This window comes from Penicillium griseofulvum (genome assembly GCF_001561935.1).
Source record: "Penicillium griseofulvum strain PG3 chromosome Unknown contig_84, whole genome shotgun sequence".
NCBI classification, from domain to species: Eukaryota; Fungi; Ascomycota; class Eurotiomycetes; order Eurotiales; family Aspergillaceae; genus Penicillium; species Penicillium griseofulvum.
This window is the reverse complement of record NW_024467475.1, coordinates 1698841-1724245: the sequence shown is the minus strand read 5'-3', so window position 1 is coordinate 1724245 and position 25405 is coordinate 1698841. Positions and strand designations below refer to the sequence as shown.

The following is a 25405-nucleotide window of genomic DNA, read 5'->3' as shown; positions in this document are numbered from 1 at the left end:
CTTGCCTGACTTCAATCTTGATTTGTTCTTATGATTCCCAATACATATACAATACAGCCTGTCAGAATCTGTGTTAGTCTGAGGTTGATATATCACTTCAGTGGGCAACGATGTAGCTACATGCACTCCATTCCTAGGTACATATCTTCGCATAGGCAACAATGCAAGCTTTGCCCGAGAAAAATGGACAAATATCGCGTTTCAATAATCCCCCAAAGGCGAGATATCGTGAGGAAAGAAGCTGTAGTTCAAATGCAAAACAGACTGGACATCTTGGTATCATGAAAATAAACAAAATCAAAACGCTAGAAAAGTCAAACACAGGCCAAATAATAACAAAATGGGGTATCATAAATGACAAGCCTATGCATATCAATGGGATGCCAAAAAACAAAATCACAAAACCAAACCATCCTTCAAGACCCGACCATCCTTCAACTCATGTCGCGCCATATCAGTCGAAACATCCCATTCCCTCGGCGTAGCCCGCCATCGCAGATACCACGGCCCATCAAACAAATCCCCCATCCGCTCAATAGGCACCCCCTTCGTCTCAGGCATCCAAACCCCAAGGATAATCAGCCCAGAAAAGCAAATAAGCGCCCAGAAGAGATAGGCACCCCAGACATCAAGCGAGACGAACATATTCGCTGTAACTCGCACAACGGCGAACTGGAAAAACCAGTGCAGTCCCATACTAATCGCATAACTGAGGTTTCGGATGCGTGTTGGGAAGATCTCCGTGCCGTACAGGTAGGGCACTGTACAGAGACCGATGGACCATCCGACAGCGTAAACAAACACTGAAGCGACGGCTGCATTGGAGGCGTCTTTGTTGTCTGCCGACTCTGGACGCAGACCCATGTATATACCCATGTAGATGTGGGCTCCAAGCTGCATACTTAGTCCGGCGAGTGTGCAGCGACGTCGACCGAGGAGGTCGATTAGACCCCATGTGAAGGCCATTGTGAAGATTAATTTGACGATCCCGTATGCGCCGGAGGATACGAGGGATGTTGCATCTCCGCGGACGCCGGCGTACTATTTCGAATTAGTATTTTGTTATCTGGCTATCTGAAATTATCGTACCTGGAATATGCTTGTTACGTAGTATGTGATACCGTTCCCGCCGGTCCACTGAGCAATAGTTTGCATAGTAAGTAGCAGCCAGAAGCGCTGTCTGTAGTTCGGGTTCGTTTGGGTCTCCTTGAATATAGTCCAATGAGAGACAGATGCTAAGTCTGTTCGTTCTCGCTCTCGTGCATCGATAGTTGTGAACTCCTTTGCGATTTCGGGATCATCGATCGCCCGGCCACGTAGCCGTGCTAGAGCCTCTAGTGCTTGCTGGTGAAGCTGTTTCGATACGAGATACCGTGGAGTCTCGGGACAAAGGTACGATAGACCATATGCGATCCCGACAGGGATTAAGGGCACAGCCTGAACTAGGCGGTATTGGGTTCGCGTGATCGCCATGTGGACCCTGGCGCCATAGTTGATAAAGAATCCTGAAACATAGAGTTAGCGGGCGGGGGCCGAGGATGTGTACAACATATGGATGATGTGTAGAGGGTCAAAGCTTACCCATGGCTAAGAAGGTCAGTAAGATTACCATGTATATCCCGACGACCAGGCCTCTTGTCTTAGCAGGGGCTATTTCGGCTAAATACATTGGTGCGGTCACAGTTAGAGCGCCCGCGCCTAACCCGCCCCATATTCGACTAAACAAGAGCAGTCCGTATATACCGGATGCGAATACCTGGATCAATGTCCCTATTGCCCAGACGATACATGATAGACGCCACGTCACCAAGCGTCCGAGTCGATCATTGAGATCGAGGGCTATTAGGGCTCCAAGTGCTGCGCCGAGGACGTTGAAGGAGGTGATGTTCGCTTTCCGGTTGGCTAGCTCCGTGTCGCTCAAGTGGTTGGCGAGATTGTACTCGGACGTGAAGGAGGGGAGGGAGACGCTAGCACTATAGCCACCCTCATCATAACCTATTGAGGACAATGCGTAATTAGCAAACGTCACTACCTATGTGGGTATAGCGTCGCAGATCGTTGTCTAACAAGCTGATCTAGTCTCAGGGGGGGCGAGTTCATACCCTTCGGAATCCCGCCACACGCAATGACAATAATGACCAAAGCGCAATAGGGATTGGTCGACCATCGTATGATCCATCGCATGGCCCCGAATATAAACGAGCTGTGGGGGCATAAAGCAATAAAATCCCGGGGAAATGAAGTCAGGGAGTGGACGGGGAGGAATGACCGGGTAATCGGCGTCCGCGCTAAATAGACGTTCGGTCAACGTCCGAGCTTTGTCTGTTGTCCTTCCTATACATTTCCCACATGTCTTACGGAACTTGAGCTCCAATTACTGCAATTCATGGATTTTTTTTTGCATATTTCTTTATTGCTTTCGGCTATTGTAATTGCTTCCAGCTAACACCATACTCCAATGTCGGATGGCGCCGCAGTTATCCACTTTCGGGCTCCGCTCGACGGCTCATTACCGCATTTAATATGGCTTAGAGATTGGAAGGGAGTCCTTGCGGACAACTTCCGAGCTCGATTTTTCCTGCACTTGGTCACAAGCGCGTGTGTGTTGGGGGCGGGTCGTACAAGGCTTGTACTTCGTGCTCCGTACTCCGGACTCTGTACATATTGTGCTATTCGGACGCGGCCGATGGGTGCTTTTGTTTGAAAAAAAAAAAAAAAAACCTGCATTGCAGGAAATGAGATCAGAATATACGGGCGTTGAGCGGTCAAACCGGCATGGTTCTTCCTAGGTCTTGTCTCAGGGTATCATCCTCTTGCTGGAGCTGCTTTTCTGTGAGTCTCTTCTTCCCAGGGCTTCATTTCGGCCTTTTACACCATAGCTTCCTAGTTTACTATCGTAAAACCCCGCGGTCTCTATTTCACTTACGATTTACTCGGGATGCTGACCGCAGCTCAGCCAAAACCCAATATACTGCGTGGGCCTCTGTCGATATCGTTTGATGCCCGTTCCATCCGTTTAGAGCAACGGCGTTCAACACATGCCTTGTCCCCGAGTATATCGCTGAAGCAGAGACTCCCTCCGAAATCCTGGGATAGTCACATGCATGTTGTGGAACCTGAGCGATTTCCTGTCTCTCCAACAGCGGTATATAAACCCTCCCCGCATACGTTACGCGAAGCTCTCGCCTTTGAATCCGGACTAGGCGTTGAGAATCTCGTCTTTGTACAACCGTCAGTTTACGGCACAGATAATTCATGTTTATTAGACGCCTTGCGAAGACTTGGACCCTTGCGTGGCCGGGGAGTGGTCGTGGTTGACCCTGCTACCGTTAAACCGGAGACTTTAGATGAATGGCATACCCTTGGAGTACGTGGATTGAGAATCAACCTTCAGTCTGTAGGGAAGGTTATGGATGAGACCCAGCTGGAAGAGACCTTGATCCAGCATGCTGAGCTTGCCCGGCCTCGCAACTGGATTATCGAGATATATCTTCCCCTCAAAATGGTCTCGATGGTTGAGTCGATTCTCCCACGGCTAGGTGTGCGCATCTGCGTCGACCATTTTGGCAGCCCCGAGCTCGCGTCTTGGGACAATGATGGTGCTGCTTTCAATCCCTACAACCTTCAAGGGTTCTCGTCCTTGATTTCTCTGCTTCGCGGTGGGAAAACATACGTCAAGGTTTCTGCGCCATATCGACTCAGCAAGGACCGTCAGATGCGTGATCTTCAGGCTATGGCACGCGAATTCTTGTCTGTTGCACCTAATCGGGTCATCTATGCTACTGATTGGCCGCACACTCGATTCTCCCGTGTCGATATCAGTCCGTTCACTGAATGTTGCTTGGAATTATGCGCGGCAAAGCCTGGGCTAGCGGAGCGTCTGTTTCGCAGGAATACTGAGGAGATGCTTGGGGTAGTATCCGATTGATTAGTTATCAAACGTTGGCTGTGTATAACATGTTCGGCGCCGGGAATATGGAGTTTGGTAGTCCCTCTTCTATCATTGCTTGATTCGTGCAGCTATTTCTACGGGTTGGCCGGTTTACTTCTGCTATTGTGTCCTAGGCCCAGTCTTTTAGTACACCATGATTCACCCAAACACCAGAATCGAAGTGTGATATATGTTCGATGTCTATTTACTTGAAAATATTGACATCAAAAGGGTCGAGGTTGAGCTAACTTCTCATACCGTCAAGTCATAACGCGATTGTATTCAACTGTGTCTTGTACCCCCACTCTAAATATCTTCTGCATTCTGGAAGATAACATGGGAGGTGCAGATCTTCTTTGCGCCCTGGGAGAAGTAAAAGAAACCAAGTTAGCAAAATCCTGAAGCCAAATTGACTGAAACAAATCTCACAATAGTATAGCAACAAGCCGGTCGAGACTGATCCTCACACAGCTGAGGCCGTGTCAGTAGATCACCTAGAAAATGTAGACCGTTAGATAGACATCCAGTGACTAAATTTCATTGAATTGTTACACATACAATCCAATGCCTGGTTTGCCTTCGAGTTTCCCCGTGCAGGCTCCATATCACGGCAGCAGTAGGGCTGCTGAATCATGCCGGTGTTGTCCTCGGCGAAGTTACAGTGCATGTTGATCTGTTTGGCCGAGACCAGGGACAAGACAGCAGTGAAGGCGAAGGCCGAAATGCGCATTATGGCGGTGATGGTATGGTTGCTGGTGGGAGATCGGTTGGCGTGATATCGAAGTAATGAGAACGTGGTTGGGTAGATCGGCTCATGTATACCCCAGGGGAGGACTATTCTAGGGCGAGATCTTGTCTAATGAATCAGGACTACGAAGGAGAACTCGAGCGGCCAGATACCTTGCTGGATTGGCCGGCAAGGCAGGTTCCAAGGCTGTGTTTTATTAGCCAGGTATGAAGAATGTTCACGGCTGCTTTCATTGGTGGATGGGAGGCGTGGTTGGTATCTCCTTGCATTCTTGATTCTTCGTGATTGTGGAGGTTTCGGAGTGTTATTATTCACGCTGAACAGGGGGGATAGTGAGAGTAAGTATAGCTAGGGGTAAGACAGTAATGTAGATCATTGCTGTTGAGGTCAGCTAGGTGCCTTCATGACGACCCTTCACACGAATGGGTACTGTCAAGGGATGTATGAGAAGTTGGGACACATGGACAGTGGAAATATTGTCTTATCAATATGATTTTCATTAAATTGTAACCCGTTAGGGCTATATTTAGATGAAAATCGCAATGACGAACTTGCACAACATAAATGTCCACTTTTTTAATGGGGCCGAGGCTTATGCAGGTACCACGTGGAAGGCTTGAATGTTCTCACTTGCTAGAGTCCACGGGGACTTAATGCTCAAATATGATATCCAGCGTATCTTAGAATATGGACTGTCCACGGGTGTGGGCATTCCCTTTCTTAAGTCCACGGGTTCCCTGGAACCTTGGAAGGCTGCAATGTTGAGTCAGGTGATGTTTTGTTGAGGGCCCAACACTGTTATCTAAGCATATGATATAACTAATGGCACACCGCCCTCTCTCATACTCTTGGACCCCCCTCACTTTCAGATCTTTAGACACATCGCCACTTCACTGTGCTATTCTACACCTCTGAAAATCATGAAACACAACTCCCAAACCCCCGCCGATATGGAGCGCTCTGTCTACATTCCTCTCTGCTTCTGCCTCATCTCTTTCGCCGTTATCGCCTATACCCACTAGGCCTCCCGCGATAGCATTCTGCCCCAGCAACCAAACGAAGATGAAAGGGTCCCCCGCCATGGTCCTGTACTCTGGAGTCTGGGATGCCTCTCCTCCTTTTTGAACCACTCTTACTTCGTCTCATCTCGTAACACAACATACGAGTCAATATTACCTCCTCACGCTACCTTCAACACTGAGCTGCCCCTCTATCGCAAGCAATGTGACCAGCAGGATCGCATGACCTTGTGGGGGTTGAATGATCTGCAAGACATCAGAAGATAACTTGTCGGTCTATCTCTGCGCATATTCAGAGACTTCCATTGCGCTATCCTTCATCCTTCCACGCCCCAATCTGTTATCTAGTCCTTCGCCCAAGAGACTGGCTATGTCATTCTGACTGCATGTCGTGACATGGAGTCAGGATATGCATACGCTTAGACTCAGTGGCTTCCTTTTTTCCATCCATCGCAATTTGATACCCTCTTCCCTGTACGCCGATCAACATCTTCGGATTGATAGGGCTGGTGCCCTTTCATATCTGAAACATCTTTCAACATTCATTGGCCTTCATTGGTTTCAACCAAATCTTGAGTTATTCCAGTGCTTCAACCCTGGCTTTTGAGTTATAAGTTGTCTGATGGATATTATTCTCTTTTGTGCTTCTTCGAGTTGGAGTGCCGGTCGCTCCCTGTCGCTCTTTCGTGAATTTCCTATACCCATATATATCATCTATGAATTCAATAATCTTACACATATTAACGCAGTAAGCACTTGCAGATCCCAAATGCAATACACCAAAAGTATCAAGTTTATATTGTGCCGGGGTCATCTAGATCGCCCGGGCGGCCCCCGGGGATCACGTAATCCTGCTGAGAAATCGCCCGCGGTGACGGAAGAACCAAGCATTAACAAACGCCGATACCACCAGCTTGTGTCTTGTCCCCTTCTCAGCCTGTATATAATTGCTCGCTCCCCTCTTCCCCTCCCTCCATGCTCTCCCGATCCATTCAATCATCCCGGATTAGCTTTCGAGCCTCTTCATCTCTCACCCGGTCTTCTGCCCGGCAAATCCGTACTGGTCGTTTGACCAATCGAACTCTGGCGACCATCAACTCTCCCCGCTTCACCCCTGCAGACTCAATTGCTCCCCACTCTCGTCTCTCTACAATCTCCCGACACTTTTCTTCGACCTCTGTTCCCAAGGATCAACAATCTTCCAGTATGCCTCCCATTGAAACAAAGCAGTATGACTACATCGTCCTCGGCGGTGGTAGTGGTGGCAGTGGAAGTGCCCGCCGCGCAGCGGGTTGGTATGGCAAGAAGACCCTAATCGTGGAAAGCGGACGGTTTGGCGGTACTTGCGTCAACGTGGGGTGAGTACAATATGTAACGCTCTTATACTCGGTCGCACACTTTTTCTGACATCATTTAGTTGTGTCCCAAAGAAGATGACATGGAACTTTGCGACCATCAACGAGACTCTGCACATTGCAAAGAACTACGGCTACGATATCCCCAATAATGTTACTAAGAACTACACACAGTTCAAGAACACCCGCGATGCCGTGATCAAGCGGTTGAATGGTGTCTATGAGAACAACTGGGGCCGCGAAGGAATCGACGTCGTCCAAGGTCGTGCTGGCTTCGTCGAGCCCCACACTATTGAGGTCAAGCTGGCCGACGGCTCTGGTACCGCCAGATACACCGCACCTCACATCCTGTTGGCGACCGGTGGCCGGCCCAGCGTCCCCTCTGTGCCCGGCGCCGAGCACGGTATCACCAGCGATGGATTCTTCGAGTTGGAGGAGCTTCCCCCGAAGATCGCCGTTGTCGGTGCTGGGTACATCGCCGTTGAGCTTGCTGGTGTCATGAACGCTGTGGATGTTGAGACTCACATGTTCATCCGCGGTGAGACCTTCCTGCGCAAGTTCGACCCTATGATCCAGAAGACTATGACCAATCGCTATGAGGCCTCCGGTGTTAACATTCACCGCAACCACGGCGGGTTCAAGGAGATCCAACTCATTCGCGATGGCAAAGGCAAGGATCGCCTGCTTAAGCTCATTGGCCATGATGGCTCTGAGATTGAGGTTAACGAGCTCCTCTGGGCTGTGGGCCGTGCCCCCGAGGTCGAAGACCTGAACTTGGATATCCCTGGTGTGAAGCTGAATGCTGGCGGCCACGTCGTGGTTGATGAGTACCAGAACACCGCGGTTGAGGGTATCTACGCTCTCGGTGATATTATCGGTAAAGCCGAGCTGACTCCTGGTAAGTCGAGATCTCCACTTTTCATCCAAAGAAATAAACTTACTCAATTCCGTAGTTGCCATTGCTGCCGGCCGCCAACTCGGCAACCGTCTCTTCGGCCCTCCCGAGCTCAAGCACTCCAAAATCTCCTACGAGAACATTCCTACAGTCGTCTTCTCGCACCCCGAGATCGGCTGCATCGGTCTTACCGAGCCCGAGGCTCGCCAACATTACGGTGATGACAAGATCAAGATCTACCACACTAAGTTCACTGCTATGTTCTACGATGTCGGCTTATCCCCCGAGGAGAAGGCCAAGAACCCCACTGAGATGAAGCTCATCTGTGCCGGTCCCCAGGAGAAGGTTGTTGGTCTGCACATCCTTGGTCTTGGCGTCGGTGAGATGCTCCAGGGCTTCGGTGTCGCTGTCAAGATGGGTGCTACTAAGCAGGACTTCGATAGCTGTGTTGCTATCCACCCTACTAGCGCCGAGGAGCTGGTGACTATGCGGTAATGCTGTTCGAGAATAGAAGAGATGTGTGAATAATAGTCCAGAAGGTTCCGATATTTCTACCTATGGAAAGTTTTTTGATTGTAATATTTCGTTGGGCTCGTATATCTCCAAGTCAACAGGCCTAACTATGTAGTGTCTATCCCTCTATATTTCTGCTCGACAAGTACAATGTCACATACAAAGGAAAGAGCTAGCTCTAGAAGCAACTCAAAATAAAGCAACAAAGAGATAGCACTCCATACTATGAACGGTTAACCTGTGATTAAAATAACCCCGCCGTGGGATGAGTAATCCCACACAAAAGCCCTAAGCCCCGCAGACCAGACAAGATTATAATGAATCTGACAATTTCTCTTCTCTTCATATCCCACTCTCTCCCATCTACACTACACCAATCATTCTACCATTACCGCTCACCTGGAGACAAGACCAAATTCACCGCCCCAAACAACCCAAACAACTTACACCAGGCACCCATCCAAACAAGTAGGCGGTACGATTCTGCCTCAGGCCGGCCGTTATCTGGAACTTTAAGGAAGTCCCTTCGCCCTTCGGGGCATATGGTCAAATGAAAATATACAGAGAAGATTAGCATGGCCCCTGCACTAAGGATGACACGCTCAATCAAAGAGAAGCTACCAATTTTTTTTCTTTCTTAGAGATCCTTCGTTATGGAGATAGAAGGTGTGAAATGTTTTAGTTGAAAATGTTAGTTGTTACTGCCCTATTTGGGCATAACGTATGCTGAGGGTCGTTGTTCAACCCGTGCTATGCGCGAATGGTAAACTTTTTTATGTTCCCTTTATTTTTCCTTGATTGGATTATACGCATAGAGTTGTATGCAAGAAATATCATCTGCTAAATTTATAGCGCATGTGGGGCTTTTTAGCTGCCGTTGAGGCGTTCGGGCGTAAGCCGATGTTTAGCCTTTAGGTTTGCATAATTATAGGAAGGTTTAGTATCTATACATCGAGTTAATAGCTGACTTCGTAGCGTTTGGTGTAGATTTAGAGCATTAGAGTGAAAAGTGAGCAGGCTACGTCTTACAAGATATGTTAAGACTGAAACCTACAACATAGGAAAGAGCCCCATCAGCCCCGCATAAAAATCCCCACATGGAGAAGCCCTGAGATGGGGAAGTCCTGAGGGGATATCCCCTTTAAGAAAGCTATTCCCCAGAATAATTCCTGCAAGCATCTCCCGTGACTTGAAAGAATACTTCTACCCATCATGGCAAAGAACCTCCATACCGCACCACCATTCCGAGCTGAGCACCTGGGCTCTCTACTACGCCCAGCCAACCTCCTCGATGTCCGTGCAAAGATATCCACCGGAATCTCCGCCGAAGCTGCCGGACTACCCTCCATTGAACAAGAAGCCGTGCGCGAGGTAGTTAAGATGCAACAAGACCTCGGATTCAAAGCAATTACATCTGGCGAGTACAACCGCACCCGATTCTGGGGGTTGATGTGGGATGAGTTTGAGGGTAAGTACCTGTTAGCAGCTGTACTATATATAAGAATAAAACTCACTAACAAAAACCCAGGAACAATCCGCCTCCAAAACGCCGAATCCTCAATGTTCAGACTCTACCACCCAGACGTGGTGAGTCTGATTGAAAAAGACAGAAAAGTCATGCCGGGCGACTCGGTGATTGCAGCTAGCAAGCTGTCGCACAGCCCTGCCTCTCAATCAAACCTACACGAGCTGCGTCTCGTACAGGCTTCTCTGCCTCAGAGTGAATGGAGTAATATCAAACTGACGATGATAACGCCTGCATGGTTCCACATGCGCTACAAACAAGGACGCGCATATACCCCAGACGCATATTCCAATGATGCAGAGTACTTTGCCGATGTGGCGAAGGTGTATCGCGCGGAGCTGGAATCACTGTACGCAGCCGGACTGCGGAACGTGCAGTTCGATGATCCGGGGATGGCGTATTTCTGCTCCAAATCCTTCCGGGAGGGATGGGATGCCGATCCCGATAATGAGGGATCCGTGGATGATTTGCTGGATGCTTATATCCGACTTTATAACGATATTCTTGTTGATTTGCCTATGCATACGGGGATTCATCTTTGTCGGGGGAATTTTATTGGTGGACGACATTTCTCGGAGGGGTCGTATGATGTTATTGCGAAGAAGTTGTTTGAGGATTTGGAGGTTGATACTTTCTATTTGGAGTATGATACTGAGCGGGCTGGGGGGTTTGAGCCGTTGAGGTTTTTGCCGAAGGGTAAGAATGTGGTTGTTGGGGTTATTAGTAGTAAGGTGCGGGAGTTGGAGGATAAGGAGGCTGTCAAGGAGCGGATTTATTTGGCTGCTGATTTTGTTGCGCAAGGGTCTAGGGAGACTAGGGAGGAGGCGCTTAAGAGGGTTTGTATCAGTCCTCAGTGTGGGTTTAGTACTCATGAGAGTGGTTATCCTCTTCTTGTTGAGCATCAGAAGAAGAAATTGGGGTTGGTGAGGGAGATTGCGGATGAGATTTGGGGAGAGCCTTGATATATTCTCTTTCAACAGTACGAACTAGATTATATCTATGTTCTGTATTGCGTTTTTCCAAACTACAGATATATTGAAGACATCAATTCTTATATTTCCTACCACTACCCTCCACCATTTACTAATATAACCAAGCAGAGCAAATAGCTAACCCAAAAACAAATTACCTCAAATCCGTATTCTTCCTCTCCAACATCTCCTTCCTCTTACCCTCCACAAACACCGCAAACTGATGCTCCGTAACCTTAGACTCCGGTACCTTCAGCCCCCTCTGCACAGTCTCCCTCGCAAGAATCAAATCATACCATTTCCGAATCGCCGGCCACTCATCCAGATCAAACCCAAGAATATTCGGCGATGCCCGCACCCAGCAAAAACTAGCAATATCCGCGATAGTGAACTTCTCACCCGCAACATAAGGCGATTCCCCAAGCCGGGTGTTCAGAACCATATAGAGTCGTTTTGTTTCATCGACATAGCGCTGGATACCCCAGTCAGAACGGACCGGAGCGAAGCCAGTAAAGTGGTGGGCTTGGCCTGATTTGTGTTATTGACTTCTTTTTCCAAGAATAGTAGAGTTCCAAGGATAGGAGGATTCATAATATGAAATACATACCCTGCATTAGACCCAGCCCCGCCATCTGCCACATTAACCAACTGAGCTGTTCCGAATACCCCGGGGTGTTGGGGGCATAACTGATCTTCCTGTTGGTATCATATTTCTCGACTAGGTAGAGCATGATGGCGCCGCTTTCAAAGACTCGGGTTTCTCCGTCGGTGATTGCGGGGAGACGGCGGTTGGGGTTGAACTTAAGAAACCATCTATATACTTAGTATAGTTTGCTGTGGTTTTATATTTGTCATACTCTTCTTTTTGTTCGTTAGACTGGAGATCAACGGGTCGTGTCTTGTAGGATAGGCCTAGCTCTTCGAGGGTGATGGAGATTTTGAAGCCATTGGGGGTGGCGGAGGTGTAGAGTGTGATTTCTGAGTGGGCCATGGTTACTTTTCTTTTGTTTTAAAAACTGATAGGAAGAATGAGGTGAGATACAATGAAAGAGGGGTTGTACTTTTATATTGAAGAGAGCTCCTACAGCGGGGGGCATGCAGGGGTATATAGTGGCTAAGGTTTCTTTCGGATTTAATGCATAGAATCGGGAATTTGAGCGAAGATGGTGAGGCGTCGTGAACCTTGCAGTTTAGTTCTAGCTGGAAAAATACGAGACTACGCGAGTTGTCACAAAATCAGAAAGCAATAAGGATCTAGCAAAGTCATTGTCCAAACCATATTCCACATTACATGTCAAGCCTAGCACTAAGGCGTTTAAAAAGTTCCTAGCTAAGGGTAAGGTAGACTTTACCATAAACCGTTGGGGCTAAACCCCTTATATGAAAATGTGTTCCTTGATATCAAAGGCCAGCAAATTATCACCAGTTCAGTTCAGAAAACCAAATGCTCGTAGATCCAGATGACTTTCAAAATAGTCTCAAATCACATGCGGGTAATGACCAGACAGTCTGACCTCCAATGGACCCCTGGCCAGAACATTGGCATATCAACCTGGTGGAATCAATAAGGATGCATGTCGTGACAAACGGCGCCTGCGCCGTGAAAGTGCCTCCGGAGAAAAGGAGGATGCAAAATTTGAAATAGCTCGATGGCAAGCTCAGTCATTTTGCGACGGAGCGAGAGGGTCACACTCGGATGGAGTCGTTCCGACCTTATCCAGGGCGACGGCGTGAAGTGCTGGTTTCTCGGAAACATGGAGCAGGCCATCTTCCTTAAGCTGCATTTGCTTTTGCACCCACTCAGCCACTTCTTTGTCCTCTGTAATTGCGGAAACGGCATCACCGGAGGCGGACTCTTCGGGTAGTGGGGCGTTGCCATCGGCAGACTCGGTAGGGGGCTGCATGAGAGGGGATAGCCAAGGGTGTCGGAGTAACATGTCGTAAGTTGGTCGGTTTTTCGGGTTTTTGTCGAGACAGGCCCGTACGAGTGCGTGTGCTTCTTCGGAGAATCCCTCGGGTAGTGTTGGAGGGTCTCCATGGACGATGGCCTAAAGTGGAGAATATTAGAATGTTGAACTTAAGAAAACTGTTCTCGGTGTACTCACGTGTAACTGGCTGAAAATGTTGTTAAATGTTTCTGGTGGGTATGGGTATCGGCCCATAGCGCATTCGATGATGGTCAATCCTAAACTCCAGACATCACTCTGCACGCTGTATGTACCGGCACTCGGCGCTCCCGACTGCTGCATTCCGCCTCCCGCGATTCGTTCGGGTGCCATATAACTCTGACAACCGATATTGGTCTTCGCAATACTAGAGACCAGATTCCCGCTAACGCCAAAGTCGCAGATCTTGACCTGTCCTTTGCTGTTGACAAGGATGTTGGTAGGTTTAACATCGCGGTGAATAATGTTGTGGTCCTCCTTCAGTGATTTCAGACCCATGATGGTGGACAGAGTCACCTTCCGCAGAATGTTCTCGGGAAGACCCCCTTCGTAGAGCTTGTCGATCGACCCGCCGTCCATGTACTCAACACACATATACACGGCACCTTCCTGGAAAAAGGCTCCGTAGAAATCGATGATGAATGGAGAGACACAGCGGTGTAGGATGTCCAACTCCATAATGATTTGTGCAAACTTGGCTTCGTCCAATTCCAAGCGAATCTCCTTCATGGCCATGACCACGCCTGAGAGTTGGTTCGCTCCGGGGTCCGGACTCGTTTCGTCCTGGCCTGGAGGCCGACTTACAATGCCACTCAACCCCAGACCTGGTTTCCGTAGATGCGGGCGAGTGTGTCGAACCTTATAGACCGTTCCATAATTACCTTTACCCAACTCTTCCAAGCGATCAACTTCATCCAGAGAGATCTTGAAGCTGTGGCCTGACGAAAACTCGACACCACCTCCGTGTAGGACAGCTTTGTTTTTGAAGTTCAGAGTGCCCTCTTTCGTATCGATAAACTCAGAGTATTTGCTGAAGGCAGAGTCCCCATTTTGTTCGCCCTGCTTTTGATCCGTACCTGCTGCGGGAGCGGACGGACCAGTGACATCCGATAGCTTGAGACCCGGCTTCATGCGCTTCGCTGCCAGTCCTCCCGGACGAGGCGACAAAGGACTAGAGCCAGTGGCGGGAACGGCAGGGGAAGATGACCAATTCGTAGGATTGGGCCTTGTAGGACCCTGAGGTGCTCCACCAGCAAGTGCGCCGCCTGCGCCTCCCTGAGCCATAGGGATCTGCCCCGTCGAAGAGGCAGGTTGTGCCACCGGAGCACCTTGACGGGATAACGAGAATGCCTTCATTTTCGCCATGATGTCTTGGTTTAATACGCCGGTTCCTTGTGAGCTCATCGACGGGTGTGGGTGTGGTGAAGGCCCACCACGCCGCGCAGCATTGATTTGGCCCAGATGTGTGGATGAGGCAGATAAGCCAGGTCCTGAAGATTCGCGGGAGGGAAGAACGATTGGGCTTGACGTATGTCGGGGAAACGGAGGAGTCGCTGGGTCGCTGGGAGACAGAGCATCGGATTCAGGCGCGACTGCCTCAGAGGCGAAATCTCGTTTATCAGCCATGGCGATATGAAGAATATCGAGGAAAGATGAGCCGACACCAATGGCCGGTGTGGTTTGCTGTAGTTATGCCGTTTTGGACTTGACTGCACCAAATGGGCGCTATGTTAAACAGAAGCAAAAGCAAGCGAAAACAAAAAAAAAAAGGTGAAGGGGAGAAAGGAGGGGCAGAACTGGTGAAATCGCAAGGTGAAGTCACTTTCTGTGATATGAGAACGTGGGGAAACCCAATTTCAATACGTATTTTGTATGTTTCTGGTAATTTCTGGTAATTTCTGTCTTTCCCGATGTTCTATTGATATTTCCCAAATAGTTTCAATCTTCAATGCTTTTTTTCTTCTATTCAAATAATCTCTTTCTATCCTATATACATACAATTTCACACACTCTCTTTTTACTACAACATATTGTGTGTATTGAGGGAATTGAATCTCCAACCGGGCCGCTACACCAGCCAATCACATGACGCCAATCAACCAAAAGCAGGTTTTCTCCGTGTTATCCCCTTCGTCTGCCGTGTTTCGATTAGAAAAAGTGGCTTCCATCACTTGATATGATAGCTGACGACGACCTACATTTGATTAGCCTGTTATCTATTTTGATGCCTATTCAATAATCACGCCAAGATGTTGCCCGAGGAGTTATGATATTGGAGACAAAAGTACCTATACCCGGTTCTCTCGGCCTCTTGCTAATCCCGCACCTCATTATGAGTCGTTGACTCATGATACTCCACTGTTCTCCTAGGCATGGCCCGTTGTTGGCTCGGATAGCCGGTCCTATCCCCGACAAAATTCGGGGACATCTTTCCAAGTTGGGGAAACTTAACTTCTGAGCACGATCTGGCCGATAAGGTTCAATTGGTCGATTCTTGCTATATATAGTGCACTGCTCTCTATACTATACATTTCGATTGAAAGGTATCAAAATTGTACCTGAAAAAAAAGACCCTTGACATAGCGGGGCAAAAACGCCTTCGGGCGCAGAGGGTCTTTGAGCCCGATATTGAAATTGCCCTGCTAATTTGCTATGTCGTCATCTAAATTGCGTCCACATTTCCTTAGATTTCCATTGCAAATTTGATTTAAACCTGAATATATGCCTTTATGGCAAGACATAACCCCCGTCGATAAGTACATCACTTCCGGTCATAAAGGTAGATGCATCACTGGCCAGGTACAGGTACAATCCCTTGATTTCCTTCACGTGGCCTTGTCTTCCAAGTGACGACATGCGATACGCCTCCTGGAGGGCTGACGGGCCAGCTCCCATCTTTGTATCGAAGAAACCTGGCGAGACGATGTTGACTCGCGCGAACTCCCGCCACTCGCGGGCAAGCGATTTTCCAAAGTGAGTGACATACGCTTTGGTCGCATTGTAGACAGGCTGGTCAGTAGGAACATTAACAATGTGTCCACTCATACTCGAGGTAATGATGAGATTGCCATGACCTTGCCGTGCGAATACCTCGCCAGCATATTTAGCGCAATATACAATGCCGTCAACTAATTCTCGGTTAATATCCCCCTTTTTTTATCGAAGGAACATATTCATACCATTCACGGACATCTGCTTCCGGTACTCATCTAGAGTCTGTTCCAAGATAGGCTTCGAGATCGCCATACCTTTTGAAATCAGCTGTCTGCTATATATCAAGTTATCAAGTTGCAGGAAACTAACCGGCATTGGCAATGAACACATCTATCTTGCCGAAATCTGCCACCACCTTTGCAATCGTCTCGGATACTTGGGTGGACTCCGAAACTGCAAATCAAGGTTAGAAATCTGTCGTCTTATTTGTGGGCATCATCTGTTTACTTACCGTCAACCTTGTAAGCTAAAGCCTTTACACCATGCTCATTGGCTAGGACCTGGGCTTTCTCGATTGCAATGTCGTTTCTGTTAACTTGGTTAATACCGATTACATATAAGAGAGGCATGAAGAAAACCTACGAATTATACCACAGAGCAACATGAGCGCCAGCTTCGGCCATGGCCTGTGCTATCGCATGGCCCAGCCCATCGGCAGCCCCCGTAACAGCCACCACCTTCCCGTTCATTTTGAACTGTTCTAAAACATTTGAAGGTGTATCCGGGAATGGACGAGGAAAGCCCTCCCGGCTTTGAGCGCAGTCTTCAATACTCATAGACATCTTGTATATGTGTTGTGGTTGATGTTTCGAAAGAATTATGGGACCAACCCCTCTTTATAGTCCCCGTTGACCCACTGTCGGCGTAGTGTTGGCCGAAACTATGAACTTCTCCTTTTAATATCCCGTGATCTATAAAGGAAAAGAAGAGAAAGCTGATTGAACATTCTAATGATTCTATATAAGATAAGAAGGTGGGGAGATGCGGGGATCTCCAAAATCTCGAGACTTCATGTGCTCTTCATAGTCGGCCGTTTATGAGGTCTTGCGCTGTCACTTTGGTCTCCTCGGTGGTCAACTCACTCCGTTTAGATGTCTTGAATATTTTTCCCTTTGTCAGTTTTATAGGTATATGGCAAAAAGATGGCGGGAAAAAACTTCCCAACCCTTGTAACACTCTACCAACATACTACCTAGTCAGATCTTCTGTGAACCATGGCCTCCAACAAGCCCGCGTTTCAGGCGATCCTGTTACAACCTGGCCCTGGACTGGCGAGTTACACACTAGGCCAAAAAGACCACTTTCGCTGAGGCTGTACACCCTTTGCTGGTCTATTTGAGGATTCGTGCTCCTCACCAAACCTGGGGACAGCGCTTGCTCCGTCTGCTATGGCGTCATAGCTCTGATATACATAGCGCGACTCTCCTGGGGAAGATGGACGCGCGGGAGCTTAGATCTCCAATCAGGAGACTCTGCATTGATTAGCCCGCGGCGTACCTACTTACCCAGGAGAGTCACGCTATGTATATCAGAGCTATGACGCCATAGCAGACGGAGCAAGCGCTGTCCCCAGGCTTTTCACTCGGTCACGGGCTTGAGGCGATATGATGTATCTTAGGGAAGCCCATACCTCCACCTCGTGGTTGTGTACCGCGGGTCTTCTGTATCTGTCTGCCGGACTTTGCGAGAGCAAGATCTATCGGTCAACTTCGGATCCTCGCGGAACGCAGAGTGCCCGCAAGCACCCTAGTACTTGAAGCCCCTTGTCATACAATCACTAGGTGGAAGTATGGGCTTCCCTAAGATACATCATATCGCCTCAAGCCCGTGACCGAGTGAAAAGCCTGGGACGCCACGATCAAGCAATTCTTGAACACTGAAACTCTGGGCGGATACCATACGCGGCATAGTGCGTAAGGAGCCCTTTTTTTCCACAATCCCGCAGAGAATGGTCCCCACTGAAATACCGAAGTGTCCGAAGAACCCAAAGAGAATATCCACCCGTCGGATCGAGGCTGGAAAGGAGTGGCACAAAAAGAAGGAGTGGAAGCGGATTCAAAGATCCGAGGTAAAGCAGCGTAAAGCCAAGAATGAGGCCAGAAAGGCGATGAGACGTAAGAAGAAAAGGAGAAGGTTCGTTGTCACAGAAGTGGATTGTGTAATTGGACTAATCTGGAAACCGATTAGAAAAGAAAGTGGCACAATCATACTGTGAAAAAGAGCAAGGAAGCCTATTCAGGGCAGAGGTGGTTTCGATTTGTTAAGCATCCAGGTAGTTATGACTGCTGGGATCCTAATCTTCTGTCATGAGGAGACAGTCACTTACAACATTGCCCCTCATGCCGGAACTACACTTACAGTCTAAGCCTCTCTGGCTGGCTTCCTTTTCCTGGAAGGTCAGAGTGCCTTTCTTCTTTTTGTGTTCTTTTTTAATTCCAATCTGATCATCAGCGAGAGTATGAGAGAACTGATCGATCGTGAGGAGGCACCAACCTTCAAGCAGCTCCTAGAAGAATGCCGGGTGCGCCTCGGGTTATCAGAAGTTGTGCGTCAACTCTGGAATTCTCGGATGCCTGACCTCGCGCTCGCCACCGACGTGGGATATTCTCCACGCGTTCTTCGCTGCAGACTACCATAGGGCGGTCCATACTGAGGCGACATCTGGCGAGGAAGAAGATGCGTAACTGGGGTGGAAGCTTAGCCATTCGTTACAATGGCTTGAGAGATAAACAGATAATCAAGAAGAAAGTAAAGAGAAAGACAATACTCCTAGATCAGTACTTGACATTCCCACTCGCATCCATACAGGTCTAGCCAAAGTGAATATCTTGCCATGGCCGCACTCGCAAATAAGTCTGAATGATGGAATATTCATCGATATGTTTGTCTCTTACCAGCCTCACCTTTGCAGATGTAAAACCTCATACTAAAGGGAAATGATGTATAAAGTCAATAACATAAATTCTAGTGCCGATGGGCTTATTCCAACTTCAATGACTTCTACCTAGATCATAGATGCCTGTTTGCCTCAAACTCTCTAGCTAATGTCAGACCATATCTGGGTTGTAAAGACGTATTTTGTTCTTGAGTAGGAGCAGAAGTTTTTCCCTAGATCCTCCTCCTCCTTTCCCTCCTTCCCCCTTTTCTTCATACTCCCCTTCGTTGCCCAAAAGCCTCGATAACTTCACACCTGTGGCAAGTTAGCCAGATAATAATCAACCATTAGACATGGATGATCTCTCACTTCCCACCGATGATGACCTCCTCCCGATCCTGCGTCAGATTTGCGCCAGTAATCCTGATCTCGGCCGTACCAAGATCCTCAACCGTCTCCGTAACGAGCATCAATGGCGCATCTCCGAAACGCGGCTGAAGAACCTCCTAGAGAATCATGGGTTGCAACAAATCGAACAAGAGCCCATAAAGCCAAAGGAATCCGATCTCCCACCAATCTCCTATCCACAAGATGCACTGGCCGTGCAGCAGAAGTACAAGGATGAGAGCATCCGGTGCTTCAAGATCTACTCCAGGGGCCCTTATGATTTTGGCGTGTCCCCAAACTCAGACATGGCGATCAGAGTCGACATTGCACACAATAGGGTGAAGAATGCCGGGCGTCCGAAAACTGAGGGGGACCGTATTACAATGGCGACGAGCTGGCCGATGAGGTGCTTATTTGACTACAATTGGGCTGCCGCAGAAATCGCAGGGGTTAGCAAGGAGGATATCGGACGACAGCTGGAAGCGGAGTGAGACGTTTCATTGCAACCTTGGAAAGGTTGACTGTTCACTAATCGGTACTAGATATGGGGTTAATCCGGTTCCATTTCTACCACCTGCCCCCACGCTTGCAGAAATTATGGATCGAAAGATAAAATTCAAGATAGCAAGCATGGAGAAGTTACGGCAAATGCTTAAGCATCCGGAAATACGAAAGCTGATTCCCGTTGATGCGCGCGGGGAGCCTATTTGGGACGAAGCGAAGCATGGCGAGTTCTGTGTTCTGGTCGTGAAGATTGATAAAGGACGTGGATTGGAGGAGTTTGGCCCAGCTTGAAGTTGTTCATGTGCAAAGATGGTCTTTTACCTAGATTAACATCTCCAAGCCAATTCTATTGACAAGTTACAGAACATATAGCGCCCCTAGAGTCGACACCAGCTATTACTCCATCTTAGACTTAAAGTAGAAACATCGGAGTCTGATCATTCTACTACGTTAAGCCAGTAATCTAGAATTAGCCTTTACAAGAATAAGCGGCCGTATAAGCGGCCTTGTGATGTCTTTTCAGTGGTCTTTTCAGTGATCTCCTCAGATATCATTCTAGTTTTATAGATCGACGGCAAAAAGCGGGAAAAGGCTACATTTGTGCGATGGACCTTTCTATATATAACATTTGATGATGAGAATAAGATCTATAAAACGATTACAAAGATTACCTATTTCAACTACATACTGACCGCAAGTTGATTTAAAGCTTATAGAACAAGTGCGTAATCTTAATATGGTAACTAAAGTGAAATTTAATACCTTGTTCACATTGCGGAACTTTCTCGTGCATAATCTTTGCTTGGTCAGTTGATGATTCGTACGCAATCTGGTTACGAATATCGCTCGCGACCTCCGGACGCATATCTCTAGCAATACTCCTTGTTACTCAGCATACAACATGTATGTAATGAGAGTTTGTGCAACATGCTGAACAGATAACTGACAAGGCCCACTCAGAGGCCCATACAACTGGAGCATACAAGCACGAATCCCAATGTGGAAGGATAATAAGCAGAATGAATCTTGGATTCTCAAAATTTATCCACATCTAGATCTATTACGCCACAGGCCGGTTTCTTTGTCGATTCCATGGGGTAGGACAGTTGTGCCGATCTTGCGCAAATGTCTCCTTCGGGTAATACTTTCGCACACTGTGGGTGTGCTAAGAACTTCACAGCCACATCAAGGCTACTGTTTTCTTGCGCTTTAAAGTTTTACTGGATATGAAGCAATGGAGAAATAGTCCAATTGGGGCGATATCGAGTTGAAGTAGAAACATGATGGTGAGTGTGATTTAGGTCCACGGGTGTGGCTGACGAGGATAATATAAAAACCTTGAACAAACCACATCTGGGAAGCATTCTATCTACTACAGCAGTTTGGAATCTTTCCTTCAAACAATCTTACCATCGAAAAAATCTCGGACATCTTCGACGTCACTATGCATCTTGCCGAGGTACAGTATAAAAGTTTAAAGCGACAACTTTATTCATCGGTGGCTAACAAATTTACTTATAGTATCTGTTCCGTCGCCTTCACCAACTTGGAATTCGATCCATCTTTGGTTGTCCCGGCGATTTTAATCTAGCCTCTCTTGACTATATTGTTCCATGTGGTCTCAACTGGGTCGGCAATGTGAACGAACTCAACGGCGGTAAGTCATAGACATACTTTCCACTTGACCGAAACATATAAGCCTAATTATTATATACATATAGGCTATGCCGCCGATGGTTATGCTCGCATCAGAGGAATAGGAGCAATCATGACTACACTAGGTGTTGGGGAGCTTTCGGCCATCAATGCCCTAGCAGGCTCATGCGCCGAGCATGTACCAGTCATCCACATTGTCGGATATCCCTCGACAAGTGTGCAGGAAAAGAAAATACCATTGCACCATACTCTGGGAGATGGCAACTTTGAGCGATTTGCTAAAATGAGTGCCCAGGTCTCAAGCGCCGTAGTCATCCTGAAAGACAAGTCAGATGCGACTAAGCTCATCGACGAAACAATTCGCGAGTGCTGGCGTTCCAGTAAGCCTGTATACATTGGCTTCCCAGCGGATCTTGTCAATGTAGAGATAGATCCATCTCCGCTGGAATGTCCCCTCATCGAAGAACCAACCCCCAATATCACGGAGAATGAAGAGCGTGCTGTGGGTTTGATCCTCGACCGTATTCGGGCGGCTCAGAACCCGGTCATCATTGTTGATAGTCTGGCGGGAAAGTCGTACAGTCTGGATTCGACAAGGCTATTTGCCCAAAGCTCAGGATTCCCTTGCTTCACTACGCCAATGGCCAAGGGCATCGTTAACGAGAGTTTAACAAACTTTCGCGGGCTATACGCAGGAGAAGCCTCCGATACTAATATTTTGGAGGAGGTCGAATCCTCCGATTTGATCCTATCAATCGGGCCGCGTCCAACAGATTACAACTCAGCTGGGTTCAAGCCTGATTTGTCTCATATTGAGACCATCAAATTCGAACGTCATAGAATCCAAATGCCATTTCAACAGAGTCTGGGGCTCGGTATGAGCGGTGTGCTGGAAAAGCTCAGCAATGCTCTTGATAAAGAACGATCAGGATCTATCTCCACGGCCTCCACGCCATCCCGCCAGCCTAGTGGTACCCCCGATGTACACGGAAGCATCTCACCCCCCTCAAGCCCATTGAAAGAAAATGAGGATCGCGATGTGATTATGAACTTCGAGGGTAACACTGTTGACAAGTCTCAACCATTAACTCAAGATTGGATCTGGCAGCGGATTTCTTCCTGGCTTGAAGAAGACGACATCATATCTGCAGACGTTGGAACCTCCGCTTTTGGCACAGTGTGGTCTCGATACCCGCGCGGGGCAGTTCCACTAGTGCAGTTCCTTTGGTCTTCAATTGGATATGCTGTCGGCGCAGCAGTTGGAGCTGCCCTTGCCGCGCGCGAAGACGAGAATCAATCAAATGGTACTCGCCGCCGACGAACTATCTGCCTTACTGGTGACGGTAGCCTTCAAATGACCGCACAGGAAGCGAGCACCATGGTCCGCCGCAAGCTCGGCATTATCATGTTCATTGTCTGCAATGAGGGCTACACGGTAGAACGAATCATTCACGGCATGGACGCCGAGTATAACGACATCCAGCCCTGGGACCACAAGCTTATGCCGGCTCTTTTCGGGGCCGCTCCGAATACCGCTCGCACTTACGCTATTCGGACTCGTGCTGAGCTGAATATGCTGCTCGACGACCCATCGTTTGGCCCTGCTGATCTTTATGATGAGAACAACCCGCCCCCTTTACGCATAGTTGAGTTGTATATGGGCAAGTATGATGTGCCAGAAGGCTTGCTTGGGACTGCTAATTCGGTTTCGAGGTGAGGATGACTCCTCGTTCGGCTTTCGGGTATTTGGGTTTTTATTTGAATGTGCTTTTGTTGAATTTGAACTTGAATTCCACCTAGATAATAGATAAAGTTATAAAAATACAAAAATAAATATTTGAGCGTTATAAGTACAGATACCAGGGCTATGCTACCCAACGTCATAAAATAGGGCTGAAAGGGAAAAGGTGCCAAGATCTCACAAAGCTTAACTAAAAGCTTGGTGTCTCCATTCCCAGGCTCAATTTCACGTGGACTTCCAACATTTCCCACATGGCTTTTTTGTTTCAATGCATGTGAATATTATAAAAGAATATAATCAAGTCACCGAGGTCATATCTTTTTACTTAACTCCCCTAAATATAGCCTTGTCTGAGAGAGTCAAGCTGATAATACCTCATGTCCCGACCTCAGCCCCACAATCTGACCTGGGCATAATATGGCTGCCTGGGTGATAATAGCTGCTGACCAGTATAGTTTCGGCTGTACTAAAAAAAAGTTTTAATATTACATAGTACTAAAAATACTGGAGTACTTTTCATTACAATAGAAACACGGGCTGACCCCGGCTTATCTACTTTCCCTTTATATTTCACTCCCCCTCTCTTCCCGTAAATTTTCTTCATCCATCCCCCTTTTTGTTCAAAAGTACATATCGTCCGCCAAAATGTTCGGCTGGTTCAAGTCTTCCAACGAGTCCAAGCCAGCCCAGGAGCCTACCTGGGATGCGGCCACTATGACCATGGAACAGCCCTCCAACACAGAAGCCATGTCTTCCAACAACGTCGTCGCCCAGCAGCCTGTATGCTTTCCGCTTATTATTTGCTAGAACTACAACTAACTAATTCTCAGAGCTCCGAGTCCATGAAGATGGAACTCCGCGGTGGCGGTGAAGGTGGTGATATTTGCTGCGGAATGTAAGTCTTCCAAGTTACTTCGGAGCCAAAGCAGAATAAGAAGTATTGGCTGACAATTGATAATAGCTGCGCTGGTATCGCTTGCTTCGAGTGCTGTGAGTGCTGCTGCTAGATATGCCGCTTTACTACGAAATGCTACACCGGTAGATGAACCATGTTGGAATGGTGCTCGGCACCTATGATAACGCGAGTCATAACGGATACACTCTACCACAATAATATACTACCTTGGGTTATCTTCTTTTATAATCTGTGTCGTATCATGATGCCTAGTTGGTTATCAAATGGGGTAGACGACTAGACTAGTTGTGGACTTCCTAGAGGACCCAGCCATGTCACCTGCGAGGTCTGGGTTGCACGGTGCAGATGGTAGTAAAAAATGAAGCGAAAGCAGATGCATTACAATTTTTTTTCTTTGCCCTTATAGAATTGATTGGGCTGGAGATTATTCTCATCAACCAAGACCGGGTCGGAGAAACCATGAAATTGGCCACTAGCGTTAGAGGCGGTTGAATAAAAAAGAGTTATCTGTTTATGTATACATGCAGTCTCCATGTGTTGATAGTCTACCAACTCATCACTTAGTTCCTTTTGATGTGTGCGGATGTCATATGAACTTCTCACTGTCTCAAAGGCACCGCTGGGGGTAGATGAATTGAAGAATCCCTGCGGTAATTGGTGGATGGTCTTCTTCTCATTGATTCTATGGCTTACTACATAAGCCTACAAGCTACTTAAGTAGTACACTATCAAAAAATATAATGCATTTGAATGCATAGACGCTGAAAGAAGCAGGCTAAACCTTGGAAGTGCAAAGTGCAAGTAAGGCAATATTGGCACCGCGATTTCACTAACGGCACCGCGCTAAAAATCAGGTACTCATAGCATTGATTTTTTCTGTACAAGTACCATTTGGTATAGTTTCACCAGAGTAAAAAACATAGCCCCTGACCAACTCCAGCTACATAGTACTTCCCTATATTTCTATATCTCCATTAAATCACATAAGCTGGTAGTAAAAGGTTGTACATAGCAAAATAGTTTACGCAAATTGAGCCTTTTTCCGCCTTTTTCCGCTGTCAACCTATTTAAACAGAATGATATCTAAGGAGGCTACTAAATATACTACCAGAAAGATCACCGGAAAGACTACTAAAAAGATATCTATCATATGGCTGTGTGAGAGCCGTATAAGCGGCCCTATATTCTTATAGCAGTATATTTAAAAGGTAGGCGGTAATTATAAAGGAAAGACGTTATAAAGGGCGTAGTTTAGCCCAATATTTCGGAGGTCCTACTATATGTAGCTGGAGTTGTTCAGGGCTGTGTTTTTACTATGACAATATCTATAATAAATGACACTCCTATTAGGGACCAGGAGCCAAATACGGACTATAACTAATTCGGCATTAGAGCGGTGCCAATAGTGCCTTAGAAGTGCAAATATTTG

General features: G+C 47.6%; 10 protein-coding genes across 10 annotated transcripts; 6 read left to right on the top strand and 4 right to left on the bottom strand.

Annotated features, from left to right (window-relative positions):
* Positions 1–396: 396 nt before the first annotated feature.
* On the bottom strand, positions 397–2184 carry PGRI_051800 (uncharacterized protein; the record flags this gene model as incomplete). Its single annotated transcript, XM_040792893.1, has 4 exons — positions 397–1041; positions 1090–1505; positions 1582–2028; positions 2103–2184. 4 exons carry the CDS (start codon positions 2182–2184, stop codon positions 397–399), a joined length of 1590 nt encoding a protein of 529 aa, XP_040644860.1.
* Positions 2185–3100: 916 nt separating this feature from the next.
* Positions 3101–3928, top strand: PGRI_051790 (putative TIM barrel metal-dependent hydrolase; the record flags this gene model as incomplete). Its single annotated transcript, XM_040792892.1, has 1 exon — positions 3101–3928. The coding sequence occupies one exon, from the start codon at positions 3101–3103 to the stop codon at positions 3926–3928; it is 828 nt and encodes a 275-aa protein (XP_040644859.1).
* A 2745-nt stretch (positions 3929–6673) lies between these two features.
* Positions 6674–8443, top strand: glr1 (glutathione-disulfide reductase GLR1; the record flags this gene model as incomplete). The annotated part of the gene is made up of 3 exons (XM_040792891.1): positions 6674–7056; positions 7116–7951; positions 8007–8443. 3 exons carry the CDS (start codon positions 6674–6676, stop codon positions 8441–8443), a joined length of 1656 nt encoding a protein of 551 aa, XP_040644858.1.
* A 1230-nt stretch (positions 8444–9673) lies between these two features.
* PGRI_051770 (cobalamin-independent methionine synthase II family protein) lies at positions 9674–10948 on the top strand (the record flags this gene model as incomplete). The annotated part of the gene is made up of 2 exons (XM_040792890.1): positions 9674–9929; positions 9990–10948. 2 exons carry the CDS (start codon positions 9674–9676, stop codon positions 10946–10948), a joined length of 1215 nt encoding a protein of 404 aa, XP_040644857.1.
* A 163-nt stretch (positions 10949–11111) lies between these two features.
* Positions 11112–11948, bottom strand: PGRI_051760 (glutathione S-transferase family protein; the record flags this gene model as incomplete). The annotated part of the gene is made up of 3 exons (XM_040792889.1): positions 11112–11485; positions 11565–11770; positions 11815–11948. The coding sequence occupies 3 exons, from the start codon at positions 11946–11948 to the stop codon at positions 11112–11114; spliced, it is 714 nt and encodes a 237-aa protein (XP_040644856.1).
* A 667-nt stretch (positions 11949–12615) lies between these two features.
* pbs2 (mitogen-activated protein kinase kinase PBS2) lies at positions 12616–14529 on the bottom strand (the record flags this gene model as incomplete). The annotated part of the gene is made up of 2 exons (XM_040792888.1): positions 12616–13005; positions 13063–14529. 2 exons carry the CDS (start codon positions 14527–14529, stop codon positions 12616–12618), a joined length of 1857 nt encoding a protein of 618 aa, XP_040644855.1.
* A 1101-nt stretch (positions 14530–15630) lies between these two features.
* On the bottom strand, positions 15631–16679 carry PGRI_051740 (Glucose/ribitol dehydrogenase; the record flags this gene model as incomplete). Its single annotated transcript, XM_040792887.1, has 5 exons — positions 15631–16031; positions 16083–16151; positions 16207–16290; positions 16349–16425; positions 16480–16679. The coding sequence occupies 5 exons, from the start codon at positions 16677–16679 to the stop codon at positions 15631–15633; spliced, it is 831 nt and encodes a 276-aa protein (XP_040644854.1).
* Positions 16680–19125: 2446 nt separating this feature from the next.
* On the top strand, positions 19126–19954 carry PGRI_051730 (uncharacterized protein; the record flags this gene model as incomplete). The annotated part of the gene is made up of 2 exons (XM_040792886.1): positions 19126–19646; positions 19702–19954. 2 exons carry the CDS (start codon positions 19126–19128, stop codon positions 19952–19954), a joined length of 774 nt encoding a protein of 257 aa, XP_040644853.1.
* A 1153-nt stretch (positions 19955–21107) lies between these two features.
* Positions 21108–23036, top strand: PGRI_051720 (alpha-keto acid decarboxylase family protein; the record flags this gene model as incomplete). The annotated part of the gene is made up of 3 exons (XM_040792885.1): positions 21108–21122; positions 21185–21320; positions 21385–23036. The coding sequence occupies 3 exons, from the start codon at positions 21108–21110 to the stop codon at positions 23034–23036; spliced, it is 1803 nt and encodes a 600-aa protein (XP_040644852.1).
* A 669-nt stretch (positions 23037–23705) lies between these two features.
* PGRI_051710 (uncharacterized protein) lies at positions 23706–24137 on the top strand (the record flags this gene model as incomplete). The annotated part of the gene is made up of 4 exons (XM_040792884.1): positions 23706–23840; positions 23891–23955; positions 24022–24050; positions 24103–24137. The coding sequence occupies 4 exons, from the start codon at positions 23706–23708 to the stop codon at positions 24135–24137; spliced, it is 264 nt and encodes an 87-aa protein (XP_040644851.1).
* Positions 24138–25405: the final 1268 nt, after the last annotated feature.